This window comes from Carya illinoinensis, chromosome 9 (genome assembly GCF_018687715.1).
Source record: "Carya illinoinensis cultivar Pawnee chromosome 9, C.illinoinensisPawnee_v1, whole genome shotgun sequence".
In the NCBI taxonomy this organism is placed as follows: Eukaryota; Viridiplantae; Streptophyta; class Magnoliopsida; order Fagales; family Juglandaceae; genus Carya; species Carya illinoinensis.
Window position 1 is genome coordinate 35,328,669 of NC_056760.1, and position 25,577 is coordinate 35,354,245.

At 40.9% G+C, this 25,577-nt stretch overlaps 1 protein-coding gene across 2 annotated transcripts; it reads left to right on the forward strand.

Annotated features, from left to right (window-relative positions):
- Positions 1–8,370: 8,370 nt before the first annotated feature.
- LOC122276234 (importin subunit alpha-9) lies at positions 8,371–25,095 on the forward strand. 2 transcript variants are annotated; one of them, XM_043085804.1, is made up of 11 exons: positions 8,372–8,754; positions 9,273–9,492; positions 10,490–10,643; positions 10,882–10,984; positions 18,961–19,145; positions 19,475–19,554; positions 22,566–22,716; positions 23,537–23,618; positions 23,717–23,775; positions 23,857–24,162; positions 24,638–25,095. In XM_043085804.1, exons 1-11 carry the CDS (start codon positions 8,703–8,705, stop codon positions 24,800–24,802), a joined length of 1,557 nt encoding a protein of 518 aa, XP_042941738.1. In that variant the 5' UTR covers positions 8,372–8,702; the 3' UTR covers positions 24,803–25,095. The 2 variants fall into 2 exon arrangements, with proteins under 2 accessions (XP_042941739.1, XP_042941738.1); XM_043085805.1 differs by lacking the exons at positions 23,537–23,618; positions 23,717–23,775 and having other exon boundaries at positions 8,371–8,754.
- Positions 25,096–25,577: the final 482 nt, after the last annotated feature.

Genomic DNA, 25,577 nt, shown 5'->3' on the forward strand with positions numbered 1-25,577 from the left:
TAGGATTGTTCCCAACGGATATTCCAAACCAAAGTCACGGCCTCCAGTACAAGCTCGAGTGTATGAAGTCACTACTGGAGAGGCAAATGTTGACGCCCTAAGAACATATAGAGCAGACGTCATTTCTGGTATTTTTCTAAAACCTATGTATTGTTAAGTTTAGTTAAGGTTGATTGGATTGCAATTGATGGTATTATTGCATTATTGTTATTTTGGAGTAATGTCAAGCCATTAAGGTTTGTAGCAAGTACGTTGTTTAATTCAAGCAAGTCCCTATTTTTAGTGATTGTGATAGAATACCCTTTAGTAGTATGAGAAAGGATATTGAAGGTCGACTAATTAGTATTTAACATATTTGAGGTTGTTTTTATTTTGAGGATGCAATGGAGTTTGTATTCGGAAGAGTAAAATGATTTGGGAAAAGCTTTGGCCGTAGTATGTTTCATTTATGATAGTAGTTTTATCCAGCCACTAGTAAATGGTTTTTGGTGAAACATTGTGTTTGTGGATACATGATCACCCTTATATTGGAGACAATTATATGGGGAGTAAAATCTTGATCTTAAGGATTTACGTGAATGATAGGAATAAATTCTTTCGATTAGAGTCAGAATAAAAGGTAGCTCATAATGGATAAAAGAGTTTTACCAATCATAAGAGAGAGAAGGCCTTGAGTTTAGGTTAATATTTGATTGATTATCGAGATACCACCTAGGAGAAGGAACGATTCATTTTGGTTATGAAGGAATAAACTAGTCCAAGACAAATATAATTCCTTGAGGAAATAGAGAAAGTGAATTCAGTTGTGTATGGATTAAAAACTTTTTCCAACTGAATTACAAGGACATTTGAAGTATATCACATAGATTTTTTCTAAGGAAGAGTTTTGGGAGATTAGCCACTAACATTTTAAATTCGGAGAGTATACTGGTACAACTCAATCTACCTTCGCAGAAGGAATTTTAGTATAAACTGTTGATTAGGAAGGAAGATAGGAAAAGAATGTTAGGATCTCAATGGTAGAAATAATTGTCGCGAATAACTCTTTGAGCAGCAAGGAAAATAGTGACTTCGCTTAGGTAATGATTTAGTATCCTAGAAGGTTAGCCTAGAACTTGTCAAGTTTAGACAGTAACCTTGTGAGTGTTATATTCTGCTTTCATAGGGTACTTGCTCTTTTGTTTACCCATGTGTTGGTTATAGAAAACAATGGTGTAGGCTATGAAAAGAAGGCTTTGCATCATAAAGACCGTTATCCACCTCTTTCACTTGATCACGTGGATGGGTTGGGATAGTTTCATGGCACGGGACCAAGCTAGGTCTAGCAGAGCAATAGAGGAGCGCGTTACAGTGTGGTGTATGATCATCTACGTCATTGACTCATAACAGACGTTTGCTAGAAGTGGGTCAAGTACGAGATAGTGAGGACGAAGAGGTCAAGAAGCACTATGGCCAAGGACATAACGTGGTGTATGATTCGAATAACGACACATTCTACTACTTACTCCAGCATGTCATGCCGATGAATATCGACGCACCACCACCAGCACTGACCAACAACAATATGTCTAGAGTAATGAGGATTGAGGGTTCTTTTTGAGAAATTAGGACCATTGTTAGGTGATATGCTAAATTCCCTCTTGTTGAAGCTACCCTTAAGCTGGAGCAATGCCCCTATTTTTAAATTTTCTATCATTTGGCTCTCAGATGAAGAGGTACTCATTTTGCTTAGTTGTGTGTGTGGATAGATCTATTTTACTTATCATGAAATTAGCACATTCCTTTTTGTTAGAGGGTGTAAAAGTAATTTGAATACTATATAGTGTTTTACAATGATTTTAAAATTTATGTAATTATTAAATGACACTATGTGTCTTAAAGGCCGTAAAATTAAGGGCATGGTTGGACACTTGAAGTAAATCAGAATTTTGTAAATAGTAGTAAAATTATGAGTAAAAATATTTTATTGAGTTTTAAGAAAGGAAAATACTATTTATATTCACATAACAATACTTGCTGACATGTCAACTATTGCTATACTGAATATTATGAAATTTGAATTAAAAAAGAAAAAAAAAACGATAAAATAGATCTTTTACTCAATACATATAATGTTGTACCTAAAATTGTAAGTACATGTAACACTCTTTGGAATATGAGAGGAAAAAAACTTAAAATAAAATTACTATAAAGTTAAAAAATTATTTGATATTATTTTTGTTTTGAGATTTATAAAAGTTGTATTAATTTTTATGTTTTGCATTTGAATGATGATTGAGAATAAAACGATGAGAAGTTTGAAAATTTTGAGAATTCTCGTAATACCCAAATATACCCTTAGGTTTTAAACTATATCCTCCTACCAGATGTGTTGTTCTTGTTAACCAAGTTAAACATATGTACCTAAAGATCTCAAGATATGAAGAACAACTATTCACAAAAGCTATTTTACGATGAAAGAAATAAAAATAATAAATTCTCAATTAAAATTGAACAAGAACAATTTCAGTTCTTAAACTGCATTGGGAATTTCGTCAAACTTGGATGGTGAAATGGCTTAGTTGTGGAACTAAATAATCCATTTTTTAACCCAAATTTATATTTTCCTAGGTATGGGTGCTACTTGCCCATGTAGGGGAGGGGTGGCCCTTCTGGCACCCCTTCCTTGCTTGGGTGGAGGTTGGAGTTTCCTCCCCTCGGGATCGACCCTAGCACACCAAAGGCGGGACCCCTCATCCCTGTGTCAAAGGCAGAAATCAACCATTAGTCCGCCCATCCATGGCTCTCAATGAAAGCACTAGTTTAGTGTTGGGGACCTTGGTCAAGCCCTCACACACTAAAGGTTCTATCCTCTCCTTGTTGCTTCTCAATTGATTGATAGGATTCCTTTGTTTGGTCTTGATCATGTGTAGCCCAAAAGGGAGCTTGGGTGAATTGAGGCTAGGGTTTAGTGGTGGGAAGTATGGGTGGTGTATGGGCTATGGTGATCTCGAGTTGGGTGACAATGGAGCACGGAAATGGATCTCTAGGTGCAAGGCGCCACTTGAGATCTAGGGTTGGAAGATGTGTAAAAGTGGCTAGGTTTGAGTGTGAATTTCGGCCAAGGATAGTGAGGAATATGACTAGGGCTTAGGTGGCATGGAGATCTCATACTTTTTAGGAATTGAGATTTGAGATCCAATTTGGAGAAGGGGTTGGCCAAAAATGGGTGGAAAGGATAAGGGATTGCTTTGTTTTGGTTGGGAAAGGGATTTGATTGAGTCAATTAAAGGATATTGACCAATCAAACAATTTATGGAAATATTTAGTGAGATAATTTTGGAAGGAGGAGTTCGGCCAAGCCAATGAGGCTATGGTCGAATAGATCTAGGATGTATTGGGGTTTTATGGTCTTGTTTGGTTGTGGGAATAGGGGTTGGCGTGTAGGGCAATTGGTGTGGTTAGGGTTGTTTGGGTATGGGCAATGAAAGTGGCATGTAAGGCAAGTGGGGCTAGGGCTGGCCAAATGGCTTGTTTGGCAAGTGAAAATTTTCAAAAAATCTCAAGGAAAACTTGTGAACATGTGAGAAAACATATGAACATAAGAGATCTTGAGATCTAGAGCACAAGGCCGAAAATTCCAATGAAGGATTCGGCTCTTCACATCTACACTCCAACAACAATCACAATGAGAAACTCTAAAGAACAAAAGATAATTCAATCAACTTTGATTCACGAATTGCATAAAGATTGAAAGTTAACCTCAAATGATATTAAAAGATAATTAGAATCACACTTATGCACGAATTGCAAGATGTGATTCTTCTTATTGGAGATTCACGAATTGCACCCCAAGAAGCCCAAGTGCAAAAGCACTGAATGATAATCTCCAAGCACTATGGCCGGCCACACAATTGTCAAAAATGTCAAAAAATCCCTTATGAAATGACTAAGGATCCTATTTATAAAGCTTATAAATTAGAAACTCCCAAAAGGTCCCTAACAAATTAAAATAAATAAATAAATAAACAAAGCAAATAAATAAAAATAATAAAATGGATAAATGATCCCATGGTGGCCATGGCATACAAGGTCCATGGTGGGTTTGGATGGTGCATGGCCCACGGCTGGGCTAGTCCTGATCCGGTCTGGTGGCTGGCTGCATGGCATGGCATGGTGGCATGCGTTGGTCTGGTGGTGGGCATAGCATGGCGCTGTGTGTGGCCTATTAATGGTGGGCATGGCATGGTGCCAAGCCTGGGCCTGATAGTGGGCACAGGATGGTGCCGTGTTGCTGTTGCTGTGAGGCCCAGTCAGGTGGCTTAGGCGTTGGTCCTGCATGGCCCTGGTTGGTGGCCTGGATGATGAGCATGCATGGCCCAAGCTGATGGTCTGGGCATTGGAGCTACAAAGCACGAGTTGGAGCCGTGTGTTGGATGGCATGCCTATTGGGCATGCCACTAGCCTTGCCTGCAAGGTACGAGTTGGAGCTGTGTGTTAGATGGCGTGCCTGTGAGGGTACGCCACTAACCTTGCTGAGTGGTGTTGAGACATGCATGCATGCACGCAGGTGCACGCTCAAGGAAATGCGCAAGTTTGCATGCATGGTCTGCGCGCGGCCAGTAGCCTCCATGGCCGCCTGCTGTCAGGGCATGAGCCAAGGCATGCTAGCAAGCTAGCCATGTGACTGTCCTAACCCTCAAAGAGCTGTGTCGAGGTGTGGTCCTGGGCAGTGGGTTTTGACACCCCCGTCCTAGTGTTGGGGCAGAAACCAACCATTAGTTTGTTTGCCCCCATCCATGGATGTGACACAACCGGAAAAAAAAAATATAAATTCACAACAAATCCATAAACAAAAAAAATCCTTCACAAAGAACAAGTTGGTCCATCGGAGAGAGAGAGAGAGAGAGAGAGAGAGAGAGAGAGAGAGAGAGAGAGAGAGAGAGAGAGGTCTTAGAATAAGAAGAGGAGGAGACACCAAGGAGGAGGATGAGAAGAAGAGGAGGCAAGAGGGAGAGAGGCTCTTAGGGTGAGAGAAGAACTATGAGAGAGGGAAGAGACAGAGAGAGAGAGAGAGAGGGCTAGGAGAGCCTGTTGGAAGGGTGGGGGCGAGGGGGGGTTAGGTTTAACTTAACACTTCACATAATGACGTCATTTGTCGTTGCTTTTTAAAAAATATTTGTTATCAAAACAACGTCATTTTGTAATGCTTTGTTTATGTGTATATATAATTATATATTTCTAGGTCTTGTTGTTGGGGGAGGGGGTTTGGTGCCCATACTGCCCTCTGCCCTACATGGTGTTTTGCCTACGCGTGGGGTTGCCCACACTGTCTAGGTAGGGCTGGGTTAGTGGAAGTTGGGTGGTGGGGGAAAATGCCCCGTTGCCCACCCCTATCCCTAGGCCGTAACTTGATGCTGCAGTGCATAGGACCACCACACTACAGCATGACTAGGCACCTTTGCTGCATCACCAACCAAAAACACGGTGCTAACTCACATGGCTTGAGACCATCGCCCCCATATGCAAGACTCTCCACAATAGTTAATATGCTAATTTTGCAGTACATATGCCAAAATTAGAGAAAGAGCACTAGCAGCATGCTTCTGTGGACGGTCACCCCATCCCCAACATGAAATGTACTGGACTAGTATGTATCGTATTTTCACTCACTCAAAAGCTCAAAAAACGATCGTGCATGGTGCACCAACTTTGCGGCACCACCATGGAAGGTTCAACGTTGAAGTTTCCCAAAATTTTTAATAGAAAAATGATATTTATAGTCATATAGTATGTAAGCGCCGCATATTCTTTTTGAAAAAGTGAGTGGATATGAGACCTACAAGGCTGTTTGGATTCAGAAACCATTTTATCTCATCTCATTGTTACAACTTTTTTAAATTTTCACACAAAATATAATAAACAATTCAACATTTTCAAATCTCAAAATAAAAATAATATTTTAACAATATTTTATTCAATTTTCAACTTTAATCTAAAATCATCTCATCTTATCTTACTATCCAAACAATCCCTATATGAAAAAATTAATTTTTTAATAATATATTACTATTTTTCAAAAAGAGTGTGCAATGTTTTCACAATTTATACCAGTATTACTCTTTTCAAAATATGCAATTTATATATATACACACACACACACACATAGTTTCCATGGAAAAAACTTGATGAAAATCAATTCTGCCCCCCTAAAGTAATACCTTTTATATATACACACACACACACACATAGTTTCTATGGAAAAAACTTGATGAAAATCAATTCTGTCCCCCTAAAGTAATACACACACACATAGCTGGGCAAGTCCTGGTCCAGTCTGGTGGCTGGCTGCATGGTATGCATGGTGCCATGTGTTGGTCTGGTGGTGGGCACGACATAGCGCTGTGTGTTGCCTACTGATGGTGGGCATGACATGGTGCCAAGCCTAGGTCTGATGGTGGGCACAGGATGGTGCCGTGTTGCTGTTGCTGTGAGGCCCAGTCAAGTGGCTTGGGGGTTGGTCCTGCATGGCCTTGGCTGGTGGCCTGGGTGATGAGCATGCATGGCCCAAGCTGATGGTCTGGGCACTGGAGCTACAAGGCACAAGTTGGAGCCGTGTGCTGGATTGCATGCCTGGTGGGCATGCCACTGGCCTTGCCTGCAAGGTACTGGCTGGACCTGTGTGCTAGATGGCGTGCCTATGAGGGTACGCCACTAACCTTGTTGAGTGGTGCTAAGGCATGCATGCATGCGCGCAGGTGCACGCTCAAGGAAATGCGCAAGCTTGCATGCATGGTCTGCGTGCGGCCAGTAGCCTCCATGGCCGCCTGCTGTCAGGGCATGAGCTAAGGCATGCTAGCAAGCTAGCCATGTGACTGTCCTAACCCTCAAAGAGCTATGTCGAGGTGTGGTCCTGGGCAGTGGGTTTGACACCCTCGTCCTAGTGTCGGGGCAATAACCAACCATTAGTCTGTCTACCTCCATCCATGGATGTGACACAACCAGAAAAAAAAATAGTAATTCACAACAAATCCATAAACAAAAAAAATCCTTCGCAAAGAACAAGTTGGTCCATCGGAGAGAGAGAGAGAGAGAGAGAGAGAGAGAGAGAGAGGTCCTAGAAGAAGAGGAGGAGGAGACACCAAGAAGGAGGATGAGAAGAAGTTGAGGAGAAGAGGAGGCAAGAGGGAGAGAGGCTCTTAGAGTGAGAGAAGAACTATGAGAGAGGGAAGAGAGAGAGAGAGAGGGCTAGGAGAGCCTGTTGGAAGGGTGGGGGGAGGGGGTTAGGTTTAACTTAACACTTCACAGAATGACGCCATTTCGTCGTTCCTTTTGAAAAAATATTTGTTATCAAAACAATGTCATTTTGTAATGCTTTGTTTATGTGTATATATAATTATATATTTCTAGGTCTTGTTGTTGGGGGAGGGGGTTTGGTGCCCATACTGCCCTCTGCCCCACATGGTGTTTTGCCTACACGTGGGGTTGCCCATGCTGCCTAGGTAGGACTGGGTTAGTGGAAGCTGGGTGGTGGGGGAAAATGCCCCGTTGCCCACCTGTATCCCTAGGCTGTAACTTGATGCTGCAGTGCATAGGACCACCACACTACAACACGACTAGGCACCTCCGCTGCACCACCAACCAAAAACACGATGCTAACTCAGATGACTCGAGACCATCGCCACCGTACACAAGACCCTCCACAATATTAAATATGCTAATTTTGTAGCACATATGCCAAAACTAGAGAAAGAGCACCAGCAGCATGCTTCTGTGGACGGTCCCACCATCCCTAGTATGAAATGCACTGGACTATTATGTATCGTATTTTCACTCACTCAAAAAGCTCAAAAAAAACCGTGCACGGTGCACCAACTTTGCGACACCACCATGGAAGGTTCCACGTTGAAGTTTTCCAAAATTTTTAATAGAAAAATGATATTTGTAGTCATATAGTATGTAAGCACTGCATATTCTTTTTGAAAAAGTAAGTGAATATAAGACCTACAAGGCTATTTAGATTCAGAAACCATTTTATCTCATTTTATCTCATTATTATAACTTTTTAAAATTTTCACACAAAATATAATAAACAATTCAACATTTTCAAATCTCAAAATAAAAATAATATTTTAATAATATTTTATTCAATTTTCAACTTTAATATAAAATCATCTCATCTCATCTCATCTTACTATCTAAACAATCCCTACATGAAAAAATTAATTTTTTAATAATATATTACTATTTTTCAAAAAGAATGTACAATGTTTACACAATTTATACTAGTATTACTCTTTTCAAAATATGCAATTTATATATATATATACACACATAGTTTCTACCGAAAAAACTCGATAAAAATCAATTCTGCCCCCCCTAAAGTAATACCTTTTATAATTTTGACCCCCAACAGTGCATATCCTGGTTCCGCCGCTGGTTCGGACCTTCTTGTTTTGGGTTTTTTGTGTTTTTTGAACGAAAGCGTAGCAGGCTACAAGCGCCCTGAGAGAGTGAATTACTTCCCGTGAGATTTCAATCTCCCTTTAGTGATTGCGATTATACCCTATTTGGATCAGTTTTCTCTTTTATTTTTTCTTTTAGCCCTCGGTCGCGTCAGACACTGATCGTTACGCTCCTAACCCAAGTTTAGTCGCATTCCCAACTTCCCAATACTACGTTTTCTCTGCTCGAAGGTACTCACTCTCGGAGCTTTCTCACCAATGGCCGATGAAGGTTTGGCTGCTCATAGAAGAGAACCTATTAAGTCTTCAGGTGCGTGACTTTTCAACTTCAGGTATAGTTATGTTCTAGTTAAATTCAGTATTCTATCTATGTCTGGTTCGCCGAGAAATCTGGGGAAATGAAACCAAGAGAAAAGCAAAAGATTGAAAATAAAAAGAATCCGGGAGGCTGAAGGACTTGCCTCAATTAAGTCGATTGACGTTTTTGCATTCTCGGGGTTAGCAACAACGAAATTGTACCTCCGGTATTTTAGTTTTCGTACTTACAATATTCTGTCTTGTATTTGAACTGCGTATTAATCAATTTTATCCTCGGAGAAAATAGGAAAACAAAGTAGATTCATTTAGTTCCATAATTTTACAAAAGACTTTTGCTTGAAAATATTTATTGAGGACAAAGTGTTACGAACTGGCTTTGATTGATTTGTATAAATGTAATATTTGTCTAATACTTACTCTCGTGCGTGCTTTATCTGTTTCCTCTAACCTTAAAGCATCTATTTTGGTGCTGTGCGTGTGAAAAATTCTAATTATGCATCTTGTGATTAGTTTCAAATGTTGCGGCACATCGTAGACGGAAAAATGCAGCTACTGTGGGAAAAGAAAGGAGAGAATCATTGGTGCGGGCAAAGCGCCTGTGTAGGGTGGGTATTAGTGGTGATACTGATGTTTTTCTTGAAAATGACATGATGATTGATGAAGAGCAATCAATTTTGGAAGCTCAAACTTCTTCTGCAGTTGAAGGGTTGAAATCCACTGTGGCATATCAGTATGTCAATTTTACCTTTTTCTCTTAGTATTTCATAGTTTGATTATACAGGTAGAGCTAAGTTTTGGCTTACTTATGAGCTAATTCCTTAATGAGAAATGACTTTTGTGCGGGTAGGAATAGTCTTGGAGATTTTTGGACATCAATGATATTCTGTTTCCTGATATTATAAAGGTGATTTGAACTCTATAAAGTATGGGCGTTCTTTATAATTTCTCCACTCTACTTCATTTCTTCTCATACCCTAGATCTATCTTGTAACGAGTCAAGGAGGGCTGAAATCACATCTAGGCCTATACTCCTAAAAGACTAGTCAATTGAAGCCCTTGAAATTCATTATATAGGGTAAGAATTTTCCCCTCCCAAGTAATGTAAGATCCCATTTGCAACATTCTCATACTCAATTAGGGGTATGAAAAATCTTCGAATTGTGATGGTAAATGAGATTTCATATTGTTTTATAAGGAGAAGTTCTTGCCCTTTACAATAAATTCAAGGGACTCCAATTATAACCTTGACTATCCTTTAGAACTAAATGTGGCTTGGGCCTTCCTTGGGTTGTTACAAAGGGTATTAAAGCCAAAACCAACCAGAAGTGGGGGATCTGAATTGTGCCACCTATGGTAGAATGGCCTGACGAAGATCTCAGGAATTTAAGGGGGCAGATTGTAATACCCCTAGATTTTGTACAGGAAGGAAAGGTGGTGAATGAGAACCCATATTGGTACATTACTGTAGAGAGAGAAGTTCTTAACCTTTATAATGAACTCCAATTGTTGTTTACCGGTTAAAAAATATAATGACCTCCAATTGTAACCTTGACTAATCCTTTTGGAGTATGGGCTTCGATGTGGTTTGGGCCTTCGTTAAGTCATTACATATCTTCACAAGTTTTTTACTAGAACTTAGTTTCTTTGTCTACAAGGATGCCGAAGTTCAAGATTATGGCAAGGTCCAACTTATTTTAGCAAATGACAATTTCCTGTATTACTATTAGGGGAAAAGGTGCAATGCAGAAGAGAGTGAATGCACTTCGTGAACTAAGGCGTTTGTTATCAAGATCTGAATTCCCTCCCGTTGAAGCTTCTCTTAAAGCTGGGGCAATACCCATACTTGTACAATGTCTTTCATTTGGCTCTCCAGATGAACAGGTACTCATTTTACTCAGTTCATAGGAAAAAAGGGGGGGGGGGGGGGGGGGGGGGGGGGGGAACCTCCCATCTCGCTTTCCATTAAGTTCTAATTACCCATTAATGGACCCTTTTAAATTACGATATGCATTGCAATGGTGATTTGTGGTTTCGAGTAGACATGATATAAGAAAAAAAAGTAGGCATGATGCTTGCCTAGATACTGAATTTTTTTTTTTTTGTGTTTGTTATATTTCAGTTGCTTGAGGCAGCTTGGTGCCTCACAAACATTGCTGCAGGAAAACCTGAAGAAACAGAAGCTTTATTGCCTGCATTACCATTGCTTATTGCTCATCTTGGAGGTTGGCGAGTACCCATGCATTCTTTTGTTTTAAATGCCGAAAATATTCTCTTTTCTTGATAAACGAAAGTAACTTTTTGAGTCCATAGTTTGCAAGATTGTAAGGTGGTCTCAAAGTGATTACAAAGTACCATTACAACTTTGAATATTTAAACCATGGTTTTAAATTATGAAAAACTTTGTCACCCTCATCCACATTGCTTCTAAGAATGCTGATAGTTGATTCTTTAGGTTGATGATTGATAACCAAGGCTGCTTTAGGGCGGGTAGCCACCTTCCCCACACCCCTCCTAGTTTGACAAATTTCAACTCTTACCCCGTCTTTGTCCTTAGCTTCTATCCACCCGTATCCCACTCATAAGGATCAGAGGGATTACCCTGCCCATTGCCCAGATCCTACCCATCCAAACCAAAACAACTCAAAATCAAACAAATAAGGAATCACTTATAAAAAAACTAGCCCAAATAATAAACAAAATCATCCCAAATAAGCATCAGAGGGACCCAATTCGAGACCCCCAGGGTTGGCCTTGGAACCCACAGCATGGTCTCTCGATCTCTAGACTTTGAGAGAGAGAGAGAGAGAGAGAGAGAGAGAGAGAGAGAGAGAGAGGAGGAGGAGAAGGGAAGGAGGAGAGGTCTATGTGGCGGAAATGAGAATATGAGAGATGAGATAGAATCTAGGGGTTTTTTTATGTTTTTTTATTTATTTTTTTTATAAGTAAAAGATAAATATTATTGATCAGAAAATAACAGGCATGGCCCCTGTATATAGGAAGTATACATCAGGCACCTAAATACATTCTATGAGCAAGGAATCAAAGACAAGAAATCATGGACATTGTCCCCATTTAGTACAATAGCAGAAAACCAAAGCAATAAAGTTTGAAAAAAAAGTTCTTTAGCTCCTCTATTGTGCGTTCCTTGTCTTTAAAGCAACGCGCATTTCTTTCCGACCAGATACACCACATGATACATAGCGGGATTATCTTCCATACTGCTGCCACTTGCTGGCAACCTTGTATCTTCCTCCAACACCCCAGCAGGTCTACTACCCTTAAAGGCATAACGCAAGCAACACCCTTTGGAAAATCTCATCCCATATCTCCCTTGTAATCTCACAATGTAATAGAAGGTGATCTATAGATTCTCCATTCTTTTTGCACATATAGCACCAATCCATCACTACACACCCCCTCTTCCTCAAATTATCCGTGGTCAAGATCTTCCCAAGTGCCACGTTCCAAACAAAGAAGGCTACTTTGGAGGGCACACGCGACCGCCAAATATTCTTCCAAGGGAACGGAGGATGATTTTGTGTGGTCAAAATTTTGTAATACGCCTTTACTGGAAATTTCTTATGATTATTAGACGTCCACTTCACACGGTCACACTGTGCCATAGGAGTCCCCATGGAGTATAGAAGGCTGAAAAGATCTGATACAGAAGATAATTCTCAATCATGAAAGTCCCTGTTGAAAATAACATCCCACTTAATAGTGCCATGATAGAGGGACCGCATATCCGCAACTGAAGCCTCTCTATTAGCAGCAATACGATAAAGATTCGGAAAAGCTTTTTCCAATGCATGATCTCCACACTACACGTCCTGCCAAAAATTGATTCTATTGCCTTCTCCCACAACGAATTGAATATGTTTCTCGAAACAAGACCACCCCGTTCTTATAAACTTCCATAAACCCACACCATACCCCTCTCTCCCTTCGTTGGAACACCAGCCGCCCCAGGTAGCTCCATAGCGAGCGACAATGATTTCCTTCCACAATGCATCCCCCTCCGATTGGTATCTCCATAACCATTTCCCCAATAGAGTTTTATTAAAAGTTCTCAAGTTACACACTCCCACCCCCCTGTACGATTGGAGCACAAACTATCTTCCATCTAACCAGATGGAATTTCTTCTCCTCCCCCATGCCCCCCCATAGGAACGCCCTAAAGAGTTTCTCAATTCTATTTCCCACCCCTGCTGGAAAAGGGAATAAAGATAGAAAATAAGTGGGAAGGTTCCTAAGGGTGCTCTTAATAAGAGTGAGTCGACCCCCCTTTCGATAAGTACATCCGTTTCCAGCCAGCCAGCTTTTTCTCTATCTTCTCCACTACCCCAGCCCAAATTGCTCTAGCCTTAAAAGTAGCTCCCAGAGGAAGGCCGAGGTATTTCAAAGGCAACAAAGACACCTGGCAGTCCAAAAAACTTGCTGAGCTGCGTATATTTGAAGCCGCACCCACTGGAACCATCTCAGACTTGCCAAGATTCACCTTGAGTCTCGACACTGCTTCAAAGCAAAGTAACAATGCTCGTAGAGTTTGGATCTGGTTCTTATTTGCTTCACAAAAGAGTAGGGTATCGTCTACAAATAATAGATAAGAGATCATAACCATGCCGTTACCCACCTTGAAGCTAGATAAGAAACCTCCGCTAGCAGCTGCCTGAACCATTTGGTTAAGAGCCTCCATACCTATAACAAACAAGAGGGGAGATAAAGGGTATCCTTGCCTTAAACCACAAGAACTATCAAAGAAACCAGCCGGTGTACCATTAACTAAAACTGAAAACCAAGATGTTGAAATGCAGTGACGCATCCAAGCAATCCATCTATGCCAAAACCACTCCTCCTAATCATATACAAAAGGAACTCCCAATTCACATGATCATAAGCCTTCTCCATGTCAAACTTGCATAAAATACCTGTTCACCCTCCCTCAGTCTATGATCCAAGCACTCATTTGCAATGAGCACCCGGTCAAGAATTTGTCTTCCACAAATAAAAGCGTTCTGGGGCTTGGAAATAATCTGTTCCAACACCGGACTTAAACGGTTGGCAAGGACCTTCGAGATAATCTTGTATACACCACTAATCAAACTTATAGGGCGGAAATCCTCAACAACCGAAGCCCCGTGTCTCTTAGGGATGAGAGCAATGAACATCGCATTAAGAGATTTTTTCAAACTTTTGAAACAAATGAAATTCACTAAAGACTTGCAAAACATCACCTTTAACGATGTCCCAACAAGTTTGAAAGAACCCCATTGAGAAACCATCCGGCCTCGGTGCTTTTTCCTTGGCCATACTAGAGATGACATTGTAAATCTCATCTTCCTCAAACGGTCTCTCCAAGACAATCACTCTCTGAGGATTGATTGTTTTAAAGGACAGAGCATCCAGCTTTGGCCTCCAACTAGCCGATTCTGAAAGAAGGCACTCATAATAATTCCCAATATGGTTTTCTAGATCAGAAGTAGAAGATAGCACCTGGTTATCCGAGTGTATGACTCAATGGAGTTACTGCGCCGGTGTGAATTGGCCACTTTGTGAAAGTACTTTGTGCACTTGTCACATTCTTTCAACCAAAAAGTTCTAGATTTTTGGCGTCGGGAAATCTCCTCTAACAACAAGACCCTCTCCAGATTTGCCAAAACCGTGCCCTTCCTCATAAGCACCTCCTCTGAGGTCTCTCCCAAAAGCTCCCTCCTCTCTAGTTCCTGCAATTTCTCCAGGAGTGTATACTTCTGATTGTCAATGTGGCCAAATACTTCCAAGTTCCACTTCTTCAGATCTTGTTTCAATGCCTTCAACTTACCTACAAGAATAAAGCTTGGGGTGCCAATGAACTGATACGAGGCCCACCAAGTACGAACCATCTCTAAAAACCCATCCGTTACAAGTCACATGTTTTCAAACTTGAAGTACCGACAACCACTATGAATACCCCCACAATCTAATAGAATAGCAAAGTGGTCTGAACTTATTCTGGCTAGCCGTTTCTGACAAACCTTCGGATAGTGTGCTTCCCACGCAGGAGAAACAAGGAATCTATCTAGTTTTGACCAAACCCGACTGTTTGACCAAGTGAACTCGCCCCCTGTAGGGGGAGATTCTCCTCCATGGCCGTAGAATTCCTGTAATGCCCTGATCTCTCACTAGGGAAGCGAGTAATGTTGAAATCCCCCCCTGCACCACGGTACATCCCACATAGAGTGCAGACCTGCCAACTCTTCCCAAAGCCTCCTCCTTTCCCTGTGCACATTCGGCCCATAAGACCCTGCAAAAGCCCATACCCACCCTTCAACCACATTTTTGAAATGTGTCGCTACCGAGTACTTCCCGATACACTCCTCAATCGCCTCAACCACTCTTCTATCCCACATTAATAATACTCCGCCTGAAGCTCCCAATGAGGCCAGGTGGGCCCATCCCACATACGAGCATCCCTATAAACTCCGCACAATTTTTCTATCAATAAAACTAAGTTTAGTTTCTTGAAAACACACCACATCCCCCTTCCACATCCGCAATAAAGATTTGATACGGAGGCGTTTATTGTGATCATTAAGCCCCCGCACGTTCCAAGAAATGATCTTAGGCCGCATGTAAACCGAGATTGCCCCTCCCTTTCACTCTATCCCTACCACCGCTTCCCTCCTTCACATCATAATTAATGGAACAAGTTAGCCTTTTAAGTTCCCTGTTCTGCTTAGTCTCTGACTTCGACCGCCTCTCTTCAATTGCCATAAGAAGGGCCATAAATTTATCTTCATCTCCTTCATACGTAATCCCAATAATAGCTTGTATCTCCTCCACCCAGTTAGAAGGACATTTATCAGATTTAAAACTAGGTGGGATTGTGCATAAAGGGGTTAACACAGCCCCTTCCCCACCAGAGCAGTCTTTATCAACTAGTGTCAATTGTAGGGACCCTGATTCTGAATCTGCATCACAGCTTCAAATAAACTCATCCCTGGCTTCCTCAACGACTTAAGAAGGCTTCACTACATCAAGAGTATTGCTCTCCTCCAGCCTAATACCATCATTCCCCTCTATTTCACGAGAAAAAACATCTGTCGGAGGCCCCAAGAGACTCACTCGTTTTCCGGCCGACGTCAAAGGGACGGCGAGGCCTCCCTCCATCTCAGTCGACCTAGTTTGTGCACTTTTCGGTGCCAGATTGGCCACCCAAGGTCCACTCGCTAGCCTCTCGTCACTTCGCACAACGACAAATCTAGTCTCTGTCCTTGCCGGCGCACCCTCCGGCACCTCTGGCCTCTCCGGCAAACCTTCCGACCCCTCTGACCTCGTCGGCAAACCCCCCACCTCTGGCGTTGACCCCTGACCCATCACCAATGGTTGGGTTGTCGAAGGAGTTACGGTACTCGACGACGTCATACCAGGTTGGATTACGTGATGGGCTACGTGTTGGACCTGGGCCTGGGCCTAGGTCTATATCGGCTGGATCCGAGTGAAGGATTGCAACTGGGCCTGGGCTGGAATCGGTGACTGTAACGGCTGGGTCCAAGTTATAAATCGAGGCTGGACCTGGGCCTGGGCAGGGTGACTTGTTTGGGCCTATGGCCTATCAATATTTGGTCGAATAGAAGGGCCCTCACCCTGAGTAGAGTGACTGTAAAAAAGATGGCCTACATAAGGTCCTTCCTTTGGCCCTTGTGGCCCAACTGTCACCAAGCCCTTCCCCTTAGTGTGAAACCCAACATCTACTGGATTTTTAGTAACCAAATGAGACTCTTGTTCATGGCCCAGCTCAGCAAGGATACTTATCTCCTCAACATAGCGTTATAGCACTCCCATATTCATATGCAAAGTCCCCATTTGTTTCTCCATTTCAGCCAGTGCATGCAGTACGCTTGCCATATTAAGCCCCGACACCCTCCTGTCCATTTTTCCACAAGTCTGAGCTATCACTGTAGGGGATGGCTCACCTGTCCTCTCTACATGTTTTGGGGCTCGAGACAACACCTCTCTGTACGAAGGAGAGGGACCGTACGACGGAGGGAAGGGCTGGGACAATGAAGACCACCACTGTGATTTTCCTCTGTTTTTCCCTTCCACGATAGAGGATGATGCAGCAATTTCCTTCAATAAATCTCCAAAGTTCCTCTACCCTACCCCCCTTCTCCCTTCTGGCATCACTAGCATACCACTTCTCTTCCCTTGACCAAACTCTGATAAAGATAAGAACCTCCCATGAGAGTTACGCTGCCGCTGTAAGACCAATACCTGAGAACCATTGCGTCTAGATCTGATGAACTCAGAAGAACCCCCATAGCCTAAAACTTCCTGCACTGAGGCAGCCAGCCAACCCATGGAAGCTTGAGCTATGAAGATGTGATTCACTGTACGACAACTACTCTCCGTGCATCTCCACCATTTCTCATTTAACTTTTCAAACTCAAAACACTTCTGTTCAACCAAAACATTTCTCGATATCCCCATCCCAACTTAACTACTTCTAGAAAAAAACAAACTGGACTAAGCACCACTAATCACCACCATCATCAATGACATGAATGTGAAACCAGCGAAAAGAAACCATGGATTTCTCTTAGTTGTACGGAGAGAAAATCATAGAGGTAAAACAGGAATATCAGTTTGGTTTTTGTCACACACTTCTAGATAAGGAATGGCTCAAATGCCATTTGTTTTTATTTTTTTATTTTATATGTTTATATAGTGTAGCAGGCAATCCACCTGCTTGTATGTTTTAAAAGCACCTCAACCCCGCCCACCCCCACACCCAAAGCCATCCCCTAGTGGTGCTGGGCAGACCAGATACGAGGCCCCGCCCAGCACCCCTATTAATAACTGTTAGCAGTAGACTAGGTTTTTTGGACATCGTCAAGGAATGGAAATTCACCTCAGTTCATACTATCAGGCTCTTACTATTCAAGATATGAATTATTTTTCTTGGAGGAGTATCTGGAAGACTAAGGCACCTCTAAACGAAACTTTCTTTTGTATGGATAGCTTCTTTAGGGAATATATTCATAATTGATCATCTAAGGAAGTGTTGGTTTATTGTAATGGATTGGTGCTATACATGCAAAAGGAGTGGGGAAGAGTAATGATACATCTACAACTCTTTCATAACTATTTTACTATTCATTTTACAACCAATCAATGCAATCATGCTACGCTACTATAAATAAATTTCAAATTTACATAAACTACCTTACATTTGAAAGAGTTGTAAAATAGTTGTAGAACACTTGTAAGTTGTTCATTTTTCCTTGTTTATTGTGGTGCCTTTGGAGGGAAAGAAATTACAGGAGTTTTGAAGACCACAAGTGGAGAACAGATGAAATTAGAGCTTTCTTTTTCAGCATTTTGTTTCAGTGGTCAATAGTGATAGATTTTGTTGGACTAAGTGTCCATAAGATTCATGTAATGGTTATTCATCTAGCATAGGTGTATCTCTTGTATGTGTCCTTTTGTACTTGGGCCATACCTATTATTCTTCAACAATAAAATCCTTCATTACATATAAAAAAATTAGCAGCACTCAGTATTGGTTGGTGCTGTTAACTTATAGGGATGATGATTCTCTTTTTGTTGAAGATTGAAAATGTTGAAATATGAGTAATCTCATGTTGTTGATATTGCCTTATCAGAGCCACGAAACTAGCTAATGACCCTTGGAGCACAGGAAAACAACACCACCCTGAAAAATATGATCTATGTTGTTTTAAAGAACAATGATGCTAAATGAATCACAACCGTTTCATCCCAAGTTTTGATGTTATGGAATTTAGGACTATAAGTATGCGTCTTTGTTTCATTTTCTATACTTCATGTGTACATGGGCTTTGCCTAGTTTCATTCAATTCAATAAAGTTTCTTACTTATCAAAAAAAAGAAGTATGCGTCTTTGTTTCTTGTTAATGCTTATTTTAATTGAATCCATTACTAATTGAGCAATCAAATTAATTGACATTGTTGGTAGCCAATCCTTGTTCCAAATAGGGACCCATATTATTAAAACACATGCTTCTCTTGGTTATTTTTTTTTATCAGTAAAATACAACAGTAGTCTCTTGGTTATTTACAATATACATGTGTAAGTATTGTTTATCAAGTTAGGTATATGTATGTGCTTGAAAATTGAAATCGTTTTATATTGTAATGTTGCATTTGGCTTTGCATTTATAATGCAATTATGATGCAGAAAGGAGTTCCTTGTCTGTTTCCGAGCAGTGTGCATGGGCATTAGGAAATGTTGCTGGTGAAGGGGAGAAGCTAAGAAATGTTTTGTTATCCCAAGGGGCCTTACTACCTCTTGCAAGAATGATGCTGCCAAACAAGGGTTCAACTGTGAGAACAGCTGCTTGGGCATTGTCAAATCTAATAAAGGTTTTAAATCATTCTCTAGAGAGCCAATTTTTACACACACTAGTAATATTAGGTTTTAAATCATTCTCTAGAGAACCAATTTTTACACAAACTGGTAAAGACGTACCAAAGTAATTGGCTTTCTTAAAAACAATGCCTCTTCTTGATCATCCTTATTAAAAGTTTGACAGTAGCTTTGGTATTATGTTTTTGTTTTTGTATTGAATCTGTCACTCAGATGTGGGGTTTTTTTTTTTGGGGGGGGGGGGGGGGGGGGTAAGTGCCAGACATTTACGTTTTTTTTCCTCAAATTTCATTTATAGCATGACTTCAGTTTGCTTTGGGTGTAGGGACCAGATCCTAAAGCTGCCACAGAACTCATCAGAGTTGACGGGTTATTGGATGCAATTGTTCGGCACTTGAAAAAAGCGTAAGAGGAGTTTTATCCCTTTGGTCAATTTTGTCTTCAGGGCATGATGTAATGAAATCTCAATTTGTCCTTTACTAGAACGTTGTTGCATACCAAAGACTAATTTCTAGATAAGTGTTGTAAGAGTGTATTGTGTGACGCCCCCAAATCCCCACGCCCGAATACGGGGAAATCGAGACGTCCGGATGGTGACAACCCGGGTCACCATCCCATCGACGGGTGCCAAGTGTGTGCAAAGGCAGCAAATGTGCACGAAAGAACACGCAGCGGATAACGAAAGTCATAACTAAGTACCAGAATTTTTCTTAACGTAATACAAGCTGTTTAAAACGTATATAGATAAAATATTACAAAACACAAATACAGTTTTAAACAAATATAAAACACAGCATCAGCAGCCCGGCGGAGCCGCATCCTCGGGCTCAGCCTCCTCCTCTTCGTCCTCTAACTCTGCACCAAAAGCTACGGAACCAAAAATGGTACCGCAGGTAAGTAAAACCCAAACACTACCAGATAAAAACACATAAAACTCAAGCAAGATGCATGAAACATGCCCAATGCACAAAGCCCATAAAACACAAGTTTTCCACACACGCCAAAAACCCATTTGGCCCAAAAACACACAACCTTTCTAACTAACACGCCAAAAGTCACATTTGGCCCAATATCTCGCCAAAAGTCCATTTGGCCCAATACCACGCCAAAAGTCCCATTTGGCCTCTCAAACCATTATCCAATTAACCGCGTGCACCATGACCTCCCATAGGGATCATCCGCACACCCTGGCTCCAGTGCCACACCGCAGAGTACCACCGCGCGTGTGACACCTAACAAGCGATGCCCAGTTCCGCGCCCCGCGCGTGCGTAGCCAAGCATCCTCTGGCCCTCACCAGCGAAGGGCCACGGAGTCAGTGCGTAGGGCGATGCCCGGTTCCGCGCCCGGCGCGTTCGTAGCCAAGCAACCCCTAGCCCCGCTCCCGTCATCGCTCTCGACAACTCAGGGGACATCACTCAGTTTATTCCGCTCCCAAGTGACCAGAGGAGCTCCACCGAGATAATAACCCATCCCGGCTTGGGCTCGTGATACACACGCACCCGCAATACACTTACGCCAATACACAGGCTTTTCACATAAATCCACAAACACACGTGCATGCACCATGTAATGCCATAACAATGCATAACAAAATAATCCAACAATCATAAATCAAATAAACAGGTAACTCCGTCCTCCATCCATCCGACCCCGAAACTCCTCGGACTCAGTCCGGAATCAACAACCAACAACAATAAATAAATTGAATGAGCGATATATATTTAAATCTGAAAATAGGGTTTGGAAAATACTTACAGCGCTATATAGCAATTTTAGAAAACAAGCAGCGTTGCAAACGGCGGAAAAACAGCAACGTCACAGTGAAAATTCACTGTGGCCGTGGGTTTGAAAAACTCACTTTTGAACGGGGACAAACTAGGACATGAGATTGATAGGGAATGGTCTAGGGATGGTTGTGAAGCTATTGGAAGTGATGAATGGCCGTGGGTGGCGGCGGAATCGCCGGAAATGGCCGGAAAGTGCAAATCGGAAACTAAGCTCATAGGAGCTGTTCCGGTGGTCGTTGGAGGCCGGAAATGGGTGGGTTAGGACGGCAAGGAGTCGGTGATGAAGTGGTGAAGAAGTGGTGGAGCGACGGCGGCGGATCGACAGCGGCGGATCGGAGCAAAATCCGTGCGCCCTTCTTGGAGCTTTTCCGGCCAAACGGCCGGCCGGTTGGGGGTGGGCTTTGGAGGGGTGGTGCGCCGGAGGGAGGGGAAGAGAATGGGACCGGTGGGGGGCCGAGTGGTGGCCGGACGGCGGTGGGCCGGTAGAGAGAAGGGGTTCGGCGTGAGGGAGAGGGAGGAGAGAGAGAGAGCTCGGGGGGGGGACCGATCGGGGAGAGAGAAGAGAGAAAAAAGAAAAAGAAAAAAAAGAAAAAGAAAGGAAAAAGAAAAGAAGAAGGAAAAAGAAAGAGGAAAAAGAAAAAGAAAGGAAAAAAAAAGAAAAGAGATGTAGGGAAAAGAGGAGATCTAATCCTCATCCGGAAAACAAAACTAAACCGCCAAAAAGAGATTAAAAACCACAAAACAACTAAAAGAAATAAAACACAACATCAAATAAATTAAATTAAATTAAAAATCAATTTTAAAACGCAAATAAATTAAAATAATAAACTAATATATTAATTAAAATAAAAACAACCATTTAAGCGAAAATACACTTAAAAGCGGGTCATCACATATTGTTTACCTCAAAGATGATTTAAAATGCCACCAAGGCTCTAGATGAGCTCAATTGGTTCATTTCAGTATTATACCTTATACTATATGCAAATTGTTCTGGTTGCTGGCCATATACGATTAATTTCATATCTGTTCTTAATAGCCTTCTTCTTGCTTGTTGGTATATGTAGTTGCACTAATAATTGAAGAGAAGTGTATAAATATCTTCTGCTTCTTGCTCCAGTATATTCAATGATTGCTCATGTATTTCACCTTTTTTTAATCTTTTTCCCTTCCTTCCTTTCAATTCACGTATGTAGTTGGGAAAGCCATACAATAAAAACTTCTTAGCATTAGATTATGTTCATTGACTATTTTTAACTTTAAAATTTGACTTCAGATTGCCGCTACCTGCTTGCTGGTGTTGTTTCTTTCCATTTAGAATTTAGATGCAGTTATAATGCACAGCAATGTTATAACTGTAAGACATTATTATTCTTATTATTTTTGGGAAATAACTGTAGGGAAAATTTTTATGGAGAAAAGAGTTAACTTTAAGGTTCCATTCATCTTCATGATATTACCATAGTAACTATCCTGCCAACTTTTATATAAAAGATTTATAATGTGTCATTATACCACGTTAAAAGATTTATAATGCACTAATTTGTCAACTCATTGAGAAGTAATGTTTGATAGGTTTATGTTGACAAGGACAGATATCTAAGTATTATCCACTTTCTGAAATCCAGAGACGATGAGTTGACAACTGAAGTAGCATGGGTAGTAGTTTATCTCTCAGCCCTTTCAAATGTTGCTACTGGTATGCTGGTGAAGACTGATGTCCTTCAACTTCTCGTGGAAAGACTGGCAACATCAAATAGCTTACAGTTGCTCATTCCGGTAGTAATATAGTTGGCCTTTTTGCTTGATTGTTTCCTTTTGTGAAAATGTGATCAAATGTCTTTGTGGAGCGGATTATAAATGTTCACTTCATGAAGGTTAAGATGGTTAGCATTTTACTTGGCATTTTACATCCATATTTTCTTATGCTGACTTTTCTTGTGTCTTTTCAGTATGGTACATATTGTGAGTTTACAAGCATTAGTGCATTATTAGTACTGGTATACGATCTTTTAGTTTTTTGTGCTAGTTACTCGGGAATAAAATGTTTCTTGTGCTAGTTGCCCATGAAAAGTGTTCACCTGAATTCAGGTTCTATTTGTTCTGTTCTCAACTTCTATTGATGCTGTAATATTTTTCACTTGACTAATATTTGGCAACTTGAGTTCTCAAAATGAAAGCGAGAATCTTCTAACGTCACTATGTTATTCAATTTTCATGATCTGGAATCCCCCAGAGCATGTTAAGACCGATGGCATGGTTCCATTATTGAACTCTGTAAAAAAATTTTCCAACTATTTCTCCCATCTTTATACTTCAAGGACTTGTAATTACAAAATAAGAAAAACAGTTCATGCTACTTCAACGTAAATTAGTCAGAAGTTACTTTTACTCTTTTAGAGAAAAAAGGTAAATTAGTCAGAAGTTGCTGTTAAATAATGATGCACCAATTCCCATCTACAATTTCTACATTTTGTGTATTGATAGGAAAGCTGCTTTAGTTATTAGAGGCTGCTAAATTGAATTGAAACATTTTTTTTTCTAGATTTTTGTGAGTGTCTTGTCTATGGATTCAAATTGAAAATGGTTTTCCATTTAGGTGTTGCGAAGTTTAGGTAATCTTGTGGCTGGTGATCCCAACACAACTCATGCTGTTCTTGTTCCTGGACGTGAAATTACAGGTGGGCAAATCATGTCGCCTGCTTGCTAAGATAAAAATGGCAATAAACACGTTTTATGTAAAATGCTTGTGTTTAAAATCTATTTACCATATCTACAGATCATGTCATAGAAGTCCTTGTGAAATGTTTGAATAGTGAAAACCGGGTTTTGAAGAAGGTATGACAATCTCCATTAGTGGTCTGTGTGGTTTTACCTTAAATCACCAGTTCTCATTATAAGTCTTCTAATTTTTTGTAGGAAGCAGCATGGGTGCTATCTAACATAGCTGCTGGTTCTGTGGAACACAAGCAGTTGATATACTCTAGCGAGGCGGTGCCATTGCTATTGCGCCTTCTTTCTACGGCACCATTTGACTTAAGAAAGGAGGTAGCATATGTACTGGGAAACCTCTGTGTCGCCCCCACAGAAGGTGATGGAAAACCAAATCTGATCTGTGAGCACTTGGTTTCGCTTGTTGGTAGAGGATGCCTGCCTGGATTTATTGATTTGGTTAGATCTGCTGATACTGAGGCTGCAAGAGTAGGACTTCAGTTTATGGAGCTGGTAAGCAATTCTGATGGTGCAAGATTGTAAGTCAACATGATCGTTATTAGCGTGGGTCTGGCATAGAGTTTTTAGGACTTAGGTCTGAGTCACATACAATGATGCTCCTGGGACTTAATTTGGAGCTCCAAGATAAGTGGCTTGACATGAGGAAGTTTCTCCATTTTCCTCGAACAACTTGAATGTTAAATCTATGGGAAATTCCTTTTCGGAGTTCCAAGATGAGTGATTTGAGTTAATAGGGATGCTTATTGGCATGTTTAGCCACATGTCCCACAATCTTCCCTGCTATGTTGTTTTGGTTGATCTTACTAATTTCTCGTTGGATGTATTGGATTATTGTTCTATAACATTTATTTGGCCGTGTCCTTGGATATGAATTGTGGAGTGTTTTATGATATATTTGACACTTCCATGAATTATACAAGTTCTTTGACAGCTAAATAGTTGTGGTTTTTATTTATCTTGCAAGCAGGTTTTAAGGGGCATGCCGCATGGTGAAGGTCCAAAGCTCGTTGAACGTGAGGATGGAATTGATGCTATGGAAAGGTTTCAGTTTCATGAAAATGAAGACTTGAGAAATATGGCAAATGGTCTAGTTGACACATACTTTGGGGAAGACTATGGGCTTGATGACTAGGGCAAGTAATGCAAGCATCTCTAGTGATTCCCCACTATCTCCATCCTTGCATGAGACATCTCCTTTGCATTTCCTTTGCCAATCCTCTGTACAACAATAATTCACCGTCCGTGGTGAATGGAGTAAGATCTGAGCAGGTTTGGTTTGAACATATAACATATGGGGTGTCAGCTGTATGGCCTCAGTTGAGCACTGTTGTAAGTTTTTTATTATTTTTTTTCGAAGTGTTTTTCTGTTTTACTTGTGTAGGAAAAGTATTGTGGATAGGCAGAGTAAAGCTAATTATTGTTCAACCCGGGTGCAAGTGTCATCTCTCCAAAATAGGTTTATGTTTGTTAAAGAGAAAGTCGTTGAAGGTCATGTGACTAATCATGCCAATAAGCATGATTAACACTCAAATCCAACTTGAGTGAGTGCCTATGGCTTCCAGCCATTTAGGTCCCTCCTATTCAATTTTCAGTAGATAGGATTCAGACTATGGTCATGCTCAAATAGAGAGGTGGTTGCATCCGATTGCCCTCCTCTTCTATCTTAGAAAAAAGGTAAATTTAATTGTATGACATGATAATGATAATTGATACGATACAAGTGACATCAATTGAACACTGTTATTTGTCATAATTAATATCATTCCCAGAAAGTGTAAAATTTGACTAGCCCATGAATTTGTGCCTATCAATATTAAGATGGTAATATAAATAAACAAAAACACAAAGGGTTAAACTGTTTCAATAATTTATTATTGTTACTATTTTAGCTATCTATAATAATGAGT